Source organism: Prosopis cineraria, unplaced genomic scaffold, assembly GCF_029017545.1.
Source record: "Prosopis cineraria cultivar Desert tree isolate PC_DT_omini unplaced genomic scaffold, ASM2901754v1 PC2, whole genome shotgun sequence".
In the NCBI taxonomy this organism is placed as follows: domain Eukaryota; kingdom Viridiplantae; phylum Streptophyta; class Magnoliopsida; order Fabales; family Fabaceae; genus Prosopis; species Prosopis cineraria.
Window position 1 is genome coordinate 5,102,439 of NW_026555333.1, and position 19,126 is coordinate 5,121,564.

Sequence of the window (19,126 nt, forward strand, 5' to 3'; positions counted from 1 at the left end):
TGATTGGGCAGAGCAGTGAGTCATTGCAGCACTGTGGACTCGATATGTTTCAGCAGCTGCTAAGAGATTCCATTTCTAATCGAGCTTCATGTGTCAGAGCAGGGATGCTTGACTTCCTTCTTGATTGGTTTTCTCAAGAAGAAAATGACAGCGTGATAATTCAAATTGCCCAGTTAATTCAAGCCATTGGTGGGCATAGCATATCAGGGAAGGACATACGCAAAATATTTGCCTTACTCCGTAGTGAGAAAGTGGGGACACGGAGACAGTACTGCTCTCTGTTGTTAACAAGTCTTTTGTCAATGTTGCATGAAAAGGGACCAACTGCCTTTTTTGATCTTTCTGGGACTGATTCTGTAAGTCCTGAACCTGTCATGGAAATATTACTGGGGAAGTTTTCATTTTGGTTTGGTTACTGTATATAGATAAATATTTATTTGTATGCTAGGAAGTATTATTCTTTTTTCTACTACTTATTTTGATAACAGAATGTGCGCGCGCACGTGTTTTTTTGTTTTTGGCCATCCTGTATTTAAGAGAGGACATTAGGGTTGTTAGCCACAGATAATTTGACCAATCTCATCCCTTGAAAGTAGAAAAATAAAATCCAAACTTAACCAGCCAGCCTAAAATTAAGGGGGGAAAAACAGAATATTTAAAGTTGAATAAATGATTAAGCCTAATCAAGTTATCAAGTACAGAAGCTAAAAGGATGAAAACGTGAAAATTTAGCACAAGAGTATCAACACTCCTTTAAGGCGGGTGGCAGATGTTATTCATTGTCAATTGGTACTTAATTTCAAACTTGATTCTTGGCAGTGCCTTGGTTAACACATCTATCTCACTTGATAGGATTTTCTACTTGTTCAATTGTTTCCATGTTATCATACAACACTTTCCTTGGCATGCTAACCCTGCTATTTATTTCCTTGAGAAGTCTCAATATCACATCCCTTCAGATATGCCAAGTGCTAGAACACGGGATTGCCTTGTTGCTACATTTAGCAACCATGAGTTGCCTTTAAATGTTCGGAGTCACTCTGTTCCTTACATAAATCTACCCTAGACAGTAACAGGCCTTATATCGATTGCTGATCCCCCTCAATCTACATTTGAGAACACTTCTACACCTTTATAATCTCCCTTCTTGGAACACAAGCCTTCACCAGAAGTCATCTTGAGATAGATCAAGATTCTGGAAACAGTTTTCAGACGCTTCTCATTTGGTTTGTTCATAAACTTCGTCTTGGTTGGTGTGAGGTAAATATGTTAGCTTTAATACACGCCCCTTCTATCTCTTTATACCAATGGGGGAACTTTCTTGCTTTTGACTCATTTCATACTATTGGCTTTCATATGGTTATTGTGATAGGGATTTGTGTAGGGAAAGAAAACAAGGGAGGTTTTATCGGAGAACAGGGTGCAAGTGCCTTAACACATTATTACCATAGGGGAATCTCCCAAAAGTACAAAGTCAATGTCTGTCTGACTCCTCGAGGATACAACATCATATGTTCATAAAAACACCGCTCATACTGCTTGTAATAGTCAACACAGGATAAGACATAAGCTGAAATACACACAGAGAATAACTGCTGTAAACTTCTAGTAAATAACTGCAAACTGCCCTTATCTAACATGGATCCTTTACGTCTGTGTCTTTTGACATGTGTGAGAAAAGGAGGCTGAACATCTGGAACTCTGTCATATTGCAGACTTGCACCCTTACACACTTGTTTCTTTGATCATGTCTACGGTTTCTGAGCGAAGTGGTGAGGAAATTTGTCTATAATTTTCAGATATTGAAGCTGAAGCTTTATAGGGTTGTAGCAACAGGTCTGCTATGTGGATTTGAAAACATGGGAGCAAGTTTAGGGAGAAAATTAAATGCTATAAAGAGAAAAATCTAATCCCTAAAACCCAGGAATACAATGATCATGATATATAGCCTAATAAAAGAGAAATGTTTACAATTAAACAGCATATTTGAAAGAATAATATCTGGCTAACAATTTTCTTTCTCTAAGAAATGGAAATACTTTCTTTGGTTTGTGCACCTTCTATGCCAATGAAGCACCTAAGTTACCAAGGCTTTTAAATACGAGTTCCTTAGCTAGACTTCTTGAATTTGTCTATATCATCAACCTAGTCTCTAGTGATTACTGTATCATCTTGTAAGATTAATTAGAAGTGCTAACCTCGTATTTGGCCTTGTTTTAATGGGTATTGGAGCTATGTTACAAGCAGGTAATGCTAGAAAATAACATGGATTATTGAGTTTGGGATTGATCATATCTCTAGAAATGCCTCTTTTCTCAATGATTTTGTTGCAAATTTTGAAAAACTTATGGTTAGGATAGTTGATAGTAAACTAAAGTTAGTGGGATTGGTGTTGTAAAGTTGTCTGGCGATTTTGGACTACAGGATATTTTACTTGCCCCTTAATTGTTCTTGGGCTGACAGAAAGTGGGCTTAACAAGGTCTCTCCAGCATAACACAAGGTTTTGTAACATGAGAACTTAATTATGGGCCATGTTTTGGAATGGAATGCTAACTTCTTGGGTGAAGTTTCTTTCCATTTATTGGCATGAATAATTTTCTCTGTAACAATAGTCTCTTTTCTCTGCTTGTAAATTGTAATTCTTTATGAACATTTTGATTGTGCAGTATTATTCTACTTGTTATTCTGACTTGCATGCAAATCTCATTCCTTTCATATCCTTGTAGGGTATCATGCTTTTGACGCCTCTGCAGTGGCCTCTCAATAGGGGTTTTTCTTTTTCCTGCTGGCTTAGGATTGAGAACTTCCCTGGGGATGGAGTGATGGGTCTTTTTAGCTTTCTTACAGAAAATGGAAGGGGCTCCTTGGCTGTTCTTGCAAGGGAGAAGCTCACTTTTGAGGTGAGGAAAATTGTTCTCCAGTAAAGTTTTTTCTTTTCCTTAGATTATATTGTCCTCAAGTTAGCTTTGACCCAAACCTGTTTTTATCTTTATTCATTTGGTTTCTTCTTTTGATGGTTCACCCTCTTTTTCTCTTGCTAGTCAATTAATCTGAAGAGACAACGTGTAGACCTCCATGTTAATTTAGTCCGGCAGAAGTGGCATTTTCTTTGCATAACTCATAGCATTGGGAGAGCATTTTCTGGGGGTAGCTTGTTAAGATGTTACTTGGATGGTGATCTTGTCTCATCTGAAAGATGCAGGTTCCAAATCACATTGATTTTGTCTTTATCTAAAGTTTCAAATTCATTTTGGTATTAAAATGATTCTTGTTATGATGCTTTTCTTGATTTATGTGCTTTTATTTTTCAGGTATGCGAAAGTTAATGAACCTTTAACAAGTTGCATGATTGGATCTAAAATTAAAATGCATCACCATGAGGATCACGCTCTCACCTTCGAATCCATCCAAGAATCGTCTTCTTTTTTTGGCCAAATTGGTCCCGTTTATTTATTTAATGATGCCATCTCCAGGGAGCAAGTCCAGAGTATTTATTCCTTAGGACCAAGCTATATGTATGCATTCCTTGATAATGAAGCCCTGCCATTCTGTGGGGATAAATTACCCAGTGGGATTCTTGATGCCAAAGATGGCCTTGCATCAAAAATTATCTTTGGATTCAATGCTCAGGTGATTTACGCATTTTATTAATTTTATCAAAGAGGTATATATAAACATAAAGTCTTTGTAAATTAATTTTTTTCTTTTTCAGGCAAGTGTTGGCAGAATGCTTTTCAATGTTTCACCTATACCAAGTCATGCATTGGGTAAGAAATCATTCGAGGCATCTGTAATGGGTGAGACAGAGTTATGTTCAAGACGTTTGCTGCAACAGATCATATACTGTGTTGGTGGTGTATCTGTGTTTTTCCCTCTTATCACACAATGTTGTAGATTTGAAAATGATGAAGAAACTGGAAATGCATTGCTCACACACATGACGCAGGGGAGTGTGACTACGAAAGTCATTGAGCTTATTGCGTCTTTCTTGGATGAGAATTTGGCAAATCAGCAGCAGATGCATCTAGTATCTGGATTTTCTGTCTTGGGATTCCTGTTACCATCAGTTCCCTCACAACAGCTTAACATGGAAACGCTGTCTGCCTTGAAAAACCTTGTTAATGTTGTTTCTAATTCTGGTATTTAATCTGCAAAACTCTCTCATTCTTTCCCATCTGATGCTTTATGTTTGAAAACGTGGTCATTGGTTTCAAATTTCTTCTGCCTACCATTTTCATTTGATGATATTTTCTAATGGAGCAATGATGTTTATTATGTTCTTTTGGATTCTCTTCAGGTCTGGCAGAACTGCTTGTTAAAGAAGCTATTTCCAGTATTTTTCTTAATCCACTTATCTGGGTCTCCACAGTTTATGAGTTGCAACGTGAACTCTACATGTTTCTGATCCAGGAATTTGACAATAATCCAAGGTTGCTTGCTAGTTTATGCAGGCTTCCACGTGTCCTTGATATAATTCACCTATTTTATTGTGAAAATGTCAAGTCTCAGTTGTCTATTGGAAATAACCCTCTTCTACATCCTATCACCGAACAAGTTGTTGGTGAAAGACCTAGTAAAGAAGAAATTCGCAAGATCCGTCTCCTTTTGTTAAGTCTTGGTGAAATGAGTCTAAGGTATGGTTTATTCTTGAAATCCATGTTTAGAGCTGTATGTTAACTATCATCTACTTTCATTGTATTTTTTAATAGCAATAGCATATTGCTATTCATTCTCTGCTCAATTTTCATTTTGAAATTATTGGGGCCATGCAGGCAGGACATAACTTCCGGAGATATAAAAGCACTTGTTGCATTTTTTGAGAGAAGTAAAGATATGACCTGTATTGAGGATGTTCTCCATATGGTTATTCGTGCTGTTTCCCAGAAATCACTGCTTGCTTATTTCCTTGAACAAGTTAATATCATTGGTGGTTGTCAGATTTTTACCAATCTTCTCCAGCAGTATGTCCCACTTTGCATTTTTCTAATGAAATCACATTTGATTAGGCTTATTTATTGTCTACAATAGTGTGGGTGGATTTATGTACATCATGATCAATATTTTGTGCTCTTGTCATTTTCTTCTTAGGAAATAGTATATTTCACTTTCTTATGCTCTTTGGTGTTATTTATTTATTCTAGGGAATTCGAGTCTATTAGACTGCTGAGCTTACAGTTCATAGGGAGGCTTTTGATTGGCCTTCCGGCTGAGAAGAAGGGATCAAGATTTTTCAATCTATCAGTGGGAAAATCCAAATCTCTTCCTGAACTTGACAGGAAAGTGAGAATGCAACCAATTTTCTTAGCTATTTCTGATAGATTGTTCAGCTTTCCACAGACCGATAATCTGTGTGCCACTCTATTTGATGTTCTTCTTGGTGGTGCTAGCCCCAAACAGGTATTTTGACATGAGGTGGACCTTTTTTAATTCCTCAATCATTTTCATCTATTGGGTCATAATCGGAATGGTTTTCAATTTTAAGTAATTTGCCAAGAGTGTGATTATTCTGTACAATTTTTATTTGACACAGATTTTCTGGTAATCACTTTAAGATATTGTGGCTCACAGGTCTTACAGAGGCACAACCAACTTGAGAGGGTGAGAAGCAAGCTCAATTTCTCTCACTTTTTACTCCCTCAGATGTTGCCACTGATTATCAGATACCTGTCTGGCTGTGAGGAAGCTCATGCTAGAATAAAAATAATAAGAGATCTACTTGAACTCCTTGATTCAAATCCTTCAAATATTGAATCTTTTGTGGTATGGTTATATAAAGTTTGTCTTTTTACTAGGTTGATAATTTTTTAAAACCGTTTTTAAAATTGCTTCCATTGTGAGTAGGAGTACAGTTGGAATGCCTGGTTATCATCTTCTTTAAAGCTTGAGGTATTGAAAGGCTACAATAACAAGTCAATAAGCCAAGTTTTCAGTGAGGCAGATGAGGTGCATGTGGTGAGGAATTTGTTTTCTCTAGTTCTCTGTCACTACATGCATTCCATAAAAGGTGGCTGGCAACTGTTGGAAGAAACAGCCAACTTCTTTTTGTACTCTGACAAAGTATGGTGGGAATCTGACTGCATCTTGAGATTATCTTATTTTAATTATGCTAGAAATTTGTCAAAATCAATCCGTTATGGTTATAATTAGCATAGAAAATTCTACCTTAAGTGATGGTTTTTCTTCAAAACTTGTCCTTTGTAGGGTGGTAATTCATACCGATTCTTGCTTCGCGATATATATGAGGATTTGATTCAGAATATGGTGGAATTGTCAGCCAAGGATAATATTTTCATCTCACAACCTTGTCGGGATAATATGTTGTACCTTCTGAGATTGGTTGATGAGATGCTGATATCTGAAATTGATACAATATTACCGGTATTACATTTTGCCTCATTTTTATATTATTTCACTTGTCTTGATAAAATAAAATACACCTCAATACTTTGTGAAATTACATAATGAAAAACTCTGAAGGTGGGCATAAAATCATTCGGGTAGTTGATTTGGCTATGGCAAATAACTAGCTTAATTTGTAGCAAAAGAAGCCCAGCACAAGTATTTTAAAACAATATGGATAGGTGATTTGAGAATAGTAAAAACCTTAGGACTTCACCATTAACTGATAAATAATGCGGTAAAGTGGTCATTCTCACCTAGAATATGGCATGATGACTTCATTCACGCTTTACATTTTTGGGCTGTAAAGTTCAGTTTACACTTTGGCATATGTCATAAAGACTTCATTACTGCACTTGAATATTATTACTTTATTAGTATATGACTTAATAATGATGAGTTTACTTGAATAGTTTTTGTTGGTATTTGATTATTTTTCTCAATCATATTGATGTCAATGGAGGAGGAGATATATATACAGCGAAATACAATCAGGCCCATTAACTTAGAGGCTGAAAAATCAGGGATGCAAAAGAAGAAAAAGGGAAACAAATAAACAACTAATCTACCTTATTTAATTCTGATAGAGCTCATGATTTTACTAAGACCTATAAGAGAAAATCAAGGAAGTCAAGAGGTTAAAAGATAACATTATTGTTGGTTCAGATGTTTGCCCTTCGGATCCTGGTTATGAGGGGAAAAAAGAAAGTAATTGATGGCCTAGTGATGTGCTAGAGTCCTAGTGATGGTTAAGGGTCTTCTAGGGGTAAGGGCTGTGCTAGAGTCACTTTTTAGGTCTTTAAATCTTCCTCTTTGCCTAGAGAGAGGGGGAGATTATTTTGAATATTGAGAGTGGTAAGGAGAGCTCTGGCCTCTCGAATGCCAGGTTGGGGGTGGAGGAATCTTCATCATTTTATCTTCTGCGTAGTGTGTGTATGTAAGTGAGTGACTTATATTTTGTGATTGTTGTTTGGTGGAGTGTATTCTGTGCTGTTTCTGTTTCAGTACGTTGTAATTTTCAGTTCCTTTTTTCACTGTAATCCAACTTTGCTATTCGGTATTAGTAATTTTCAGTCCCATTTGTGGTGTAGTTTCTGGTTTATGCTTGTTTAAAGCTTATTAGAATAGAGGGTTCCATCAAATTCTAATATTTATAGAATATTATTATAATTATTGCCAAATTCCTACACTCTTCCTTAAGTTGGATCATAGGTGTTAATCATGTGCAATTTGCCAACAAAATACTCAAATTTGTCTCGAGGTAGTCCTTTGGTGAGAATATTTGCTGTTTGTTCCTTCGAAGGAACATAGGTAATACTAATTATGCCATCATCAATCTTTTCTCTTATGAAGTGCTAACCAATTTCAACATGTTTAGTTCTATCATGTTGAATGGGGTAATGAGAGATGTTAATAGCAGCCATGTTGTTAGTCACACTCTTCTTTAGCTCTTCAAGCACTCGCTTCAGCCATATACCTTCACATATTCCAAGCGCAATTGCTCTAAATTCAGCCTCTGTACTGCTCATTGCTGCTACACTTTGTTTCGTACTTATCTATTTGACTAGATTGCCCTAAACAAATGTACAGTATTTGGAGGTGGATTTTCTATCCTCCGGATCACTTGCCAAGTCTGCATTAGTAAAAATTTCCACATTTTGTGTTTCAGACTTCTTGAATAAAAGCGCATGATTTGGAGATCCTTACAAGTATCTGAGAATCTGGTACATGTTATTCAAGTGCTTTTGTTTTGGATCGTGAGAGTATTGGCTGACCACACTAACTACAAAGGCAATATTTGGTTGAGTGTGAGATAAATATATTAACTTTCCAACCTTGTGTTGATGTTGCCCTATGTCTATTGAGTTGCCCTGGTCCTCTTTATCACTGATTTTTTTCCACTCTAATAGGAGTGTCACTTGGTCTGCATCCTAACATGCCGGTCTCCTTTAGGAGATCTAACATGTACTTCCTTTGAGAGATGTAAATCCCTTTCTTTGATCGAGCAACCTCCATCCCAAGAAGATATCTCATCTCCCCAAGATCTTTTATTTTGAATTCTTGAGCAAGAGTGGCCTTGATATGTTCAATCTCCTTTGGGTTGTCTCCTGTAAGTACTATGTCATCAACATAAACTGCTAAAACAATTTCCTTACCATTTTGATGTTTAAAGAACAAGGTGTGATCACTTTACCCTGAGTGTATCCTTGTTTTTTAAAGACACGTGTGCACACTTGATTCGACTTCTTCCTTAGGAACCTTAAAGGCAATTTCATGTAAGCCTCTTCCTTGAGTTCTCCATTGATGAAGGCATTCTTCACATCCAGTTGGTGTAGAGGCCAATTCAGTTTAGCTACTAGAGACAATAGGATTCTCATTGTATTAAGCTTAGCTATTAGTGCAAAAGTCTCAGTGTAGTCTGTCCCATAGACTTGAGAGAACCCCTTGGCCACAAGGCTAGCCTTGTATTTATCAAGACTCCTATCTGCATTGTATTTTGGAGTAAACTCCCATTTACAATTGACTGGTTTTTTTTTTCCTTTAGGAAGATCACCAATGACCCAGGTGTCATCCTTTCTAGGGCCTCCATTTCCTCCATCATTGCTTGTCGCCACTCAAGTACAGACATAGCCTCATCAATGTTGCTTGGTACCCAGACACTATCAAGGTAAGTAACAAAAGCACAATACTTTAAGGAGAGGGCTTGATAGGAAACAAACCTTTCTATCGGATGTCGTGTGTAAGATCTAGGTTTCTTCCTTATTGCAATAGGAAGAACCAATTTGTCCGCCTCATGTCCTTTTTGCCCAATCATCTTCCCATCACTATCTATATTAGCTCCATTCTCCATTGAATCCACTGTTGGTTCAGATTATTGGTGAGTGCTAGGAGCCTCGGACACGTTACCTGTCTTGTATTTTCAAGTATAGACCTTGACAGATGGTTCAATGACTCCCCCTGGATTAGATTTTTATGTGGGGCTAGTTTCATCATGAGGAGTTATAGACTTAGTCTCAATGTTTAGAATAGGCTCAGGTTTAAATATATATTGTTTAGGTTTAGGGATTGCATTATTAGAGACAATGGTGGTCTGAAATTCACTCTAACTCTCCCCCTGAACTGAAGACGAGGTGTTGTACGAGACATCTTGATGGAAGGTAACATCACATGTGACATAAAGACGTTTGGTAGTGGGATCAAAGCATTTGTATCCCTTTTGAGAGGTAGAGTAGCCAAGAAATATGTAGCGGACAGCCTTAGGGTCAAGTTTAGTTCCATGGTGAAGATGAACATATGTTGTGCAACCAAAGACTCTTAAGGGGAAAGTATTCTAAAGGTAAGGTAGAGTATAGGTAGAGTGGAGAACTTGTAAAGGTGTTTTGGAGGACAAGCTTTTGTTGGGTAAGCGATTGATGAGAAAAATAGCTATAAGAATAGCATCATCCTAATGGTACTTTGGGACATTACTGCTGAACATGAGAGCACGTGCAATTTCAAGAATTTGCCTATTTTCTTATTCCGCAATTCCATTTTGTTGTGGGCTGTGAGGGCAGGTGTTTTTATGGATGATGCCATGACTAGTGAGAAAATTGGATAGGGATTTGTTGAAGTACTCAGTTCCATTGTTAGTATGCAAAATTTTAATGTTTGAAATTGAGTTTGGATCATGCAATAAAAGTCAGTGAAAGTTTGGTAAATGTTAGTTTTATCTTTCAGTAAGAACACCCAACTTACATGTGTGTGATTGTCAATGAAGGTTATGAACCATTTGGAGTGTGTTCAATTGGGAGTGCGAGAGGGCCCTGCAAGTCATTGTGTATGGCATTAAAAGGTTAGGATGCATGGTACTCAAGGTGAGGATAAGCTGCTCTATGATGTTTGGCAAGTTCACAAGATTCGCAATGAAATTGTGAGCAATCTTTATTTGAACAAATTGAAGGAAACATTTGAGACATAGGATGAAAATTAGGATGTCCTAAGCGTTTGTGTCATAACTCCAATTCACTAGTCCTAAGGAGGGACTTTTTATTATAAGTTCTATTTTGTCTAATGCCACTTTCATCCAGGTAGTAAAGTCTATCAAACTCTTTAGCGTTGCTAATCGTCATCTCTGTCAGCAGATCCTGAGAAAGTTAGCATGTGGCAAAGAAGTTAGCATAGCATCTTTCTTCTCAGGCTAATTGACTTATTGATAGTAAGCTACACTTCAAATTCGGAACATGAAGCACATGATTGAGTGTGTGAGTGGGTGACAACTTAATACTACCAACACCAGTGACCACAAAGTTAGTAGAATCCACAATGGTTATAGTAATTCTTTTCTTACAAGTAGTATAAGAGTTAAATAATGTAATGTCATCAGTCATGTGATCGGAAGCACTGTAATCAACAATCCAACAATGTCTGGTACTCATACCTTTAATAATGGCCAGTGCCTTGAAAATTGCCTCTCTTAACAACAGAAGCAACAGGCTGGTGATGTGGTTGTTGATTACCTTGCAGTGCTGTTAGCATCTTCAATAGTTTACTAATCTGATTGTCCTGTAGTGAATTTGTCAGAATTGGTTCCTAATTTTTGGATGCTTCAACAACATATCCTTGACCTTTGCTTTTCTTAGGCTTTCAGTTTGGAGGTTTACCGTGGATGTCCCAGCAAGTGTCTTTGGTGTGGCCTATTTTTTGATAATGTTTGTAGATTGGTATCCCCTTGTTATTTTTTTTTTTGATCTATGACATGGACAGCAAGTGCAGATGACTCATTTGTATTTGTTCGAGAAAGAGAATCATCTTTTAGCATCACTTTACCTTTTGAAGTTTCCCTTCTGACAATAGCAAAGGCTTCACGAATTGAAGGTAAAGGTTCTAGACTTAGAATTCAACCACGCACATCATCAAGATCAGAATTCAGACCTACAAGGAATTCGAACAAGCATTCTTTCCTCACTCGTTTGTGAAATTGAGCAGCATTATTAGCACATCTCTACTCTTCATCAGTATTCAAATCATTCAAATCAAGTTCTTGCTAGGGAGATACCTTATTGAGATAGTAGTCACTTAGACTTTGTGACCCTGTTTCAACTCCCAAAGCTTTGTTTTGATTTCAAACACTTGTGATGCATTTTCCTTATCAAAGTAAGCTTCATGGATGGCCTCCCATGTCTCATGAGTTGTGGAGAGGAACATGAAGCTCTTCTTGATCGGAGGGAGCATGGTGTTAATGAGCCAAGATGAAACCATGGAGTTTTTTTATTTCTAGAGTTTCATGGCTGTCAGAATTTTCGAATCTGGTGTAGAGAACTCACTGGAGATGTACCTAAGCTTACCTCGACCTTCAATCGCTACCTTCATTGACTGGGTCCATTCATGGCAGTTTTCTCCATTGAGTTTCTCTGGTATAATCGTCTGACTCAAGATTGTCGAACCTTTAAGACTGGATGTCGTGACTTGACGCGAAGTAGACTCGGATGATTCCTTAGATTTTGGATGAAGCATCTCCATCATTATGGAAGAAGGACTCGGTGTCACAGCGGTTGACGGAAGATGAGGCCGCTGATTCTAAGTCACTCATTGATTCAATGTCTCAACTTTTTCAAATCGCAGCTCTGATACCATGTAGGTATTTGAATATTTTTCTCAATCGTATTCATCTCAATGGAGGAGGAGAAATATATATAGCAAAATACAATCAGGTCCATTAACTTAGAGGCTGAAAAATCAGGGATACAAAAGGAGAAAAAAGGAAACAAATAAATGACTAATCTACCTTATTTAATCTTAATATTTACAAAATATTATTGTAATTACTGCCAAATTCCTATAGTTTTACCTAATGCTTAATTAGTGCACTTGATAATTATTATGCTTGAATAATTAATTTAATGTCAAATGTTGCTTGTAAAACTTGTATTTATCTAATTTATGATAAAATAGCATATTCTTAGCATTTATTTTCATGTCACTTCCTTTCTTCACTGAGGTGTGTCTCTCCTTTAGAATTATATTGTCCCATGTCTCTCCTTTGTAAATGTCAACTCCCTCGATTTTTGTTCCTTTTTTAAATGAAGAAGGAATTTATTGGAAAAGGGTGGAAGGCTCATCCTATTGGAGGACAAGATGTAGTCAAAACAGAACAAAGTAACAAAATAGCTAGGCATCTTTGAGAAATTCTAACTCGAACCTTCCCAAACTGTCATTGGTCAAGCAACTTAAATGATTATCCCAAATAACCGTGTTTTAGATATCAAAGGATTATTTATGTTGAAATTTTCTAGCATCCCATTCCAATTAACTAATCCATATACATTCCTCCCCTCTCTTTTCTCTCTCTCTCCTTTCTATTTTTTTTCTCCTCCTCTTTCTCCTTTCCATTTCACATCACATTCACACATATCACACTGTCATTGCGTTGATCTTGTCATAACTTCAAGAGCCATTATGATGTAGACCCACTTGGTGACTTGCCCAGGAACCCAGAAAATACACTCAGAAGTCATGCTTGCAGAAGCCAGAACAAAGAAAGTTGCTGATTAATAAATTTGAACCTTAAGGGAACTTGTCCTTAGATCCTTAATTTTAAGGATGGCACTACAAGGGAAGATCAATCTCTTGATAAAGTCATCATGTTCAACCATAAACACAATCCCACAAGTTTCAACTTGCAAAGAAAATCAATTTCCACTCAACATCCTCTCAAAATAGTTTACAATATGTGCCTTTAAATAGGCAAAGAATAATCCTAACTTAAGTAAGGCTTTTGAAAACCCCTAATTGAGCTAGTTGAGCTCACAAGGACCACTTAATTGACTTCGTTACTAAAAGTAATGAAAATACGTAGTAAAATGAAAAATAATTGACTTAATTTGATATTTAAACAATAGCCTAATTTAAATAAGATAAGTTATTGAGAGAATTAAAAGATCATTTGGATAATTCAAAATATCTCAACGATCCTTTAAATCTTCTTAATTATCTGTTAAATCCTAGAAGACTCTTTTAAATAATAAAATTACATAAAAAATAAAAGTAAAATGACTTAATTGATAGCCCTCTCGTGTCTTGAATAAGATTTTTGACTTTCTTCATCCACGTATGCCATTTAGAAGTATATTGCTTCGTGGACTACTACTTGGAATACCAATTGCCACATGGAATGCCTATAGGATACCCACTATTTTTAGCCCTCTTTCTTGACTGAGCTTCTTCCATTTGATTGGTGTCATATAAAGTGGCATAATTGCCCTTTGAGTTCATATCACAATTTACTTAGGCAATAAAGACTCTTCCAATCTTGACTCTTCCAAGACATAACTAAAATTACCAAAGAACCCTTTCCAAAGTCTTGAAGCTAGTCATAATTGGAATAGCTGATGGGAGTTCCTTAATACTTTATGAACAGACTCTCACACATTAGGAGATAATGCTCTCTAAGATCTTTGATCTTGAGTAGATTATTTTATTAGTGTAACACCCCTCAAAATAAATACAGATTAATTAACACTAATCCAAAATTTTACAACTCTAAACTAAACACATAATTAAGACTAGCCCAAGATCTTGTCCCCAAAAAAATCTACTTATAATACCAAACAAAAACTGACCATCGCAAGAGAGGGGGTTTCCTCCACAACGAGCAAATCTACTATGGTCCAAAGCCCACATCAAACACAAAATGGACAACACCACAAGCATACTAAAGACACTTGGCTTGAAATCAAATGCACAGGAGTATAAAAGAATGACAATGTATGTAGATCAAACTTGTCTTGACTTCGTGCATAGAAAGTGAGCTATAGCTCTCACTTGAAAATTGTTAGAATGAGGGTTGAGATATGGAATCTCAATAATCGAAGAGAAATTCTAGTCTAAACAGTCATACCTTAATACCATATATTTTCATAAAAGGGATGTGTGCTCAAAAGTACTGTGTATGGAAAATAATTCCAACATAGGGTTTCCACCTTCTCGCAAACGTGCAACAATTTAAAAAGGGGAGTTTCTAGATTTTACTGATTCATAATTCATTTTATCAAATCAATACGTATGAGTAAACATAAAATTCCATCCCTACCCCAATGCCACTCTTCTATAACCCTTGACCTATAGTTTAGAGAGTGCCTCCATGACTAGCCTCCTTATGCGTCCTTGGCTAGAGGTCTTTTGCGTTTGGAGGGGATCATGGAGTTGTATCCAGCTTTCAAAGTCTAGCTACCATGATTTAGTGAATACCTTCACTTATTTTCTCTTTCCACTTTTGGGTCGAGGATAGTAGATGAGAAATAATAAGTCTTATATGCTGCCCCTTGCCCTTCTTGGCTGTAGGGACGTGACTTTTAGGGACTGGCAATTACCATGTAGTAATAAAAAACAGTAGATATTCATCACATTACAATAGTCACATCCTAATCCTAAAATAATTCTCAAGAAAATACAATATACCAACATATGCAATCGAAATCAGTCATTCACTCAAGGTTAAGATCCATTAATAACCACAACAGGGAATGTGACGCCTCCCAAAAAACTTCCACAAATACAAGGTAGGGTTTACAAAACTGTTATCAATATAACATGCTTGTGAATAAATTGTCAGGGCATAACGAATTGTTTTTCTCAGTCATTCTTTGATTCTAAGATGACTTTAATATGATAATTTATAGCTTTCTAAAACTCTTCTTAAATGCACAAAACAATATTTATTGCAGATACTAGTTTTGAAACAAAATCATTTAATTATTATAAATTCATACAAAATCAATAATTGGGGTTTCATTCCAAGAACAAAGTTAATATGATAAATTAATTTCTCTGGAAACTCTTAGACATGTGGAAACTATCTACTGCTTGCATATGTTACAACAAGAATTAAATCCTAGTCACTTCAAGATTCAAGTTAAAAGGGCAATAGGGCTAGTTAGAACCACTTTGCAAAACCAAACAACTTCCATGCCACAATCCAGAGGTAATCGAAAGCCACAACACTGCCTACAAGTTCCACAACAACAATCAGACCACAAAATACACAACATCAATGTTCTAATATCATTCTCCCAACTGTCACATTTATCAAAATTATCCTATTGAAGCCAAATGATCAATTCTCACACCAATTTCACTATTTATTTCCAAATTAATCCTTTTTGAAATAACAATATTGAGTTCGAAATGATAAACCGAATCAATTCTAAAGCCAATGAAATTGTAAACACAACATCCTTATCATCTGAGGTTTCAATAATTTCTTAGAGCAAATCATCATCCAATTGGCCAAACCAAAAATCCTAAAGAAATTTAAATTAAATACCCAAGAAATTCAAAATCCAACATTACATCCAATCCAACCACAAGTTCACATTCTAGCAAGTATAATTAAGTTATTTGAATCAATTAATCAAGGTTCCTAAGCATCAAATGATTAGAAATTTCACATTACTCCTCTAACAACTTAGGGTTTGCCTAAACAACCATAGTATTAAAATATCCACTATTGAAAATCCTTAATGAGGTTAGGGAAAGCTTAGAGTCACTTCTTGGAGTCTGAAAACTTTTACTATCAAGCTGCAAATTGGACCCAAGGCTGCCAATCAACATAATCCTTATTGAACTGCAAATTCCCATTGATTAAAAAGGAAGAGAGGAGGAGAAACCAAAGCCACATGCCTCAAATCAACATTTGGAGGCTCATGCTTTTTTGGATTTTCAGCCAAAACCCTAGGAAATCTCACCCCATATGCTGCTCTTTGTTCCCCCCAACTGAAACCCTAATTTCTGATCTGATTTTCACCATTTAAACTGCTGTTTGCATCTTCATTTGGAGGTGGTCTTGTCTTCAATGATCATGTTTGGTGGCAGACATACTCTACATTTTAACTAGTCAATGCTTAGCAAGCATCTGGCGCTGGACAATTCCAACATCATCCACATTTGGTGCCAGATACCAACAGAGGGGTTCCCTTCCCTTTTGTTGTTGTCTGTGAATGGTCGTATTTGTTCATTTCTTGTCCATGTGTGGGTGAACGTTGAAGGGTGATTTCGCCTATTCGTTGTTCATGCACGAACAATTGATCACTCAACATGCCTCAATTGTGACTGGATGTAACTTAAGACTCTAGAACACAATTCTCTGCTCTTGTTTGCGAACAGACATCCTTCGTTAAATTTGTGTCCGCGGATGGTCATAACTAGAAACATCAAACCTTGCCAAAACACCCTGTTTCACCAAAAAAAAGGGCAATTAAACTCTTTCTCAAATGCTTGACGGTCATAACTAGAAACTCAAACCTTGCCAAAATACCCTGTTTCATCGAAAAAAGGCAATTAAACTCTTTATCAAATGCTTAACTAAGTCTTAAAATATTGGGATGTTACAATCATGATGTGGTTTGTAATAAAATTTCCTCTTCTCATTTCTTCTTTATGCTCAAACATAATTAGATTGAGTTTAGTAAGGGGAAAGCCAGTTGTTGGGTAGATGTACAAATGCTCTCTTTATCAAATATTAGTGTCTGATATGTATCTCTACATTTAGTTTTAGTATTGGGCAGATGTACAAATGCTCTCTATATACCTGCATAAATACTATGGACTCTCACTGATGCTGCCAGGCCTGGCATAGTCATGATTTTTACTAAATTCCTTTGTTCAATGGAGGTTTAGGGATTTCTTTGAAATACATGGGAGATTTTTATAAAATCAAGAGCTTAATGCAGGGTGCTCTAACACCATGTAATTGAGAATTTAGTTGATGCTATTTTGTCTTATTCACTTGCTAAGCTGAGTAAAGTACTTTTGTATGTATACACAAGATAGTCAGGTATCTTGGCTATATTTTGATAGATCTATGGGCCTGGTTGAAACTAACAAATATCTATGCACTAACAAGAGCATCCAATGGAGCTTAAATTATTTAGGCTGAAAAATGTTTGGAAGTTATATTTTTGCAGTATTATGACAGTTTTTAAGATATATACTGATAGATGAGCTGTTATTGTGGGATAATGGGTGATTTGGAAAATCAGAGAAACATTATGAATAAATATTGTTTGTTATTTCAGATATTTTTATTTAATAATATTATTTAGGTTATTTTTCTGCTTTGTTGAGTGGTCCTTAAGTTTAGGAGTAGTGGGTTATGGTACTTGTAGATTAAGTTAGTATTTTTATTTATTTATACTTTAGGTAGTTATTCTGCATTATCAGAGTTATGGATTAATGGGAACCTTTTTAGGAGTTATTTGTTAATTTTCTATCCATAAATGCTTTGCTTCATACCTTGTAGAAATGATCTAGAATTAAAATCATTATTAATTTTTTAGCGTAGATGCTCCCTGGCTTGATTAGTTGTATGAGTTTCAGGTCCTTGCTCATGATTTTCCTTCTCTTTATTTATTTATGAAGTTAGTTTCTGATTTCATATTTTAATGAAGATTTCTCTTCCTTCTCTCTCTACCTATCTTGGATCGTATCATATACTATGTATCTTTTGTTTCTTTTCATACAGTTTATTGGAAGTGCCTCTGATTTTCACCTTACTTTGGAATTGGAACATCACAAAGATTATAGCTCTGCCTTAAAAGAGGTTATGCTTAGTGATGATGATGCACAAACATCCAGGTATTGACATTTTGAACCACCCCTCCTTCAATGGAAAAAGAGCTGCTGCTTGGGATGACATTTTTTACAGTTTGGTTATTTCTTCTTTCAGAAAATCACAGGATTGTAAGCAGTCAATACTAGATGAAGACGACAGAATTGAGGAGAAGTGGTGGAATCTATATGACAATTTGTGGACTGCTGTTAGTGAGATGAATGGGAAGGGGCACAACAAACTGTTACCCAAATCAACATCATTTACAGGTCCATCATTAGGTCAAAGGGCACGTGGTTTAGTTGAGTCATTGAACATTCCTGCTGCAGAAGTGGCTGCTGTTGTTGTATCTGGTGGGATAGGTACTGCATTGGGAGCAAAACCTAAACTGAATGTTGATAAAGCTATGGTTTTACGAGGAGAGAGGTTCCCAAGAATTATTTTTCGACTTGTAATTCTATATTTGTGTAAAGCTTCCCTTGAAAGGGCATTGCAGTGTGTCCAACAGGTTGTTTCACTTTTGCCTTGCTTCTTGACTGCTGATGATGAGCCTAGCAAGAGTAGGCTGCAACTTGTCATCTGGTAATATCCCTTTCTAAACACGTTAGAGCAAGTTTATAACTTTGGGTATAAAGTTCAAGGATCTGTGTCTTGGTTATTTTTCAGCTACAGCCAATGTGCAATTGTATTAAGTTTAACCTAGTAGGGTCTAACTTTTATTTGGAAGATGTCAGGGCAATGCTTGCTGTTAGGTCACAGTATGGGTTGTTGGATGATGGTGCTCGATTTCATGTGGTATCACATTTCATTCGTGAGACTGTCAACATAGGAAAATCAATGCTGGCTAGTAGCATGGTGGGCAGAGATGACTCTTCAGATCCAAATAACAATTTTAAAGAAACAGGATCCTTTCAAAACATAATTCAAAAGGATCGTGTGCTAGCAGCGGTATGCTTGAAATCCAGCTGATGTTTTTTTTTTGTTAATTTCTATGTGATTATTCTTATCAATATATTTAATATTATTGCTTATACTTTTATTATAATGATTGCCTTAAAAAAATTTTTAATACAATATAATTTCTTGTTCAATCATCAAAATATATATTTTAATATACGAACCTGCATTTTTCATGAGTCATT

At 36.2% G+C, this 19,126-nt stretch overlaps 1 protein-coding gene across 2 annotated transcripts in view; it reads left to right on the top strand.

Moving 5' to 3' along the window:
• Window positions 1-19,126, top strand: part of LOC129298316 (BEACH domain-containing protein B) — a 60,172-nt gene that overhangs the window by 26,820 nt on the left and 14,226 nt on the right. For both annotated transcript variants that reach the window (XM_054936715.1, XM_054936721.1), the window contains 14 exons: window positions 12-356; window positions 2,728-2,901; window positions 3,043-3,203; window positions 3,313-3,631; window positions 3,714-4,140; window positions 4,299-4,635; window positions 4,774-4,962; window positions 5,143-5,398; window positions 5,570-5,761; window positions 5,843-6,058; window positions 6,203-6,379; window positions 17,898-18,010; window positions 18,102-18,566; window positions 18,719-18,932. In XM_054936715.1, coding sequence (XP_054792690.1) covers window positions 12-356; window positions 2,728-2,901; window positions 3,043-3,203; window positions 3,313-3,631; window positions 3,714-4,140; window positions 4,299-4,635; window positions 4,774-4,962; window positions 5,143-5,398; window positions 5,570-5,761; window positions 5,843-6,058; window positions 6,203-6,379; window positions 17,898-18,010; window positions 18,102-18,566; window positions 18,719-18,932 — 3,585 coding nt within the window. The remainder of the gene's footprint in view (window positions 1-11; window positions 357-2,727; window positions 2,902-3,042; window positions 3,204-3,312; window positions 3,632-3,713; window positions 4,141-4,298; window positions 4,636-4,773; window positions 4,963-5,142; window positions 5,399-5,569; window positions 5,762-5,842; window positions 6,059-6,202; window positions 6,380-17,897; window positions 18,011-18,101; window positions 18,567-18,718; window positions 18,933-19,126) is intronic.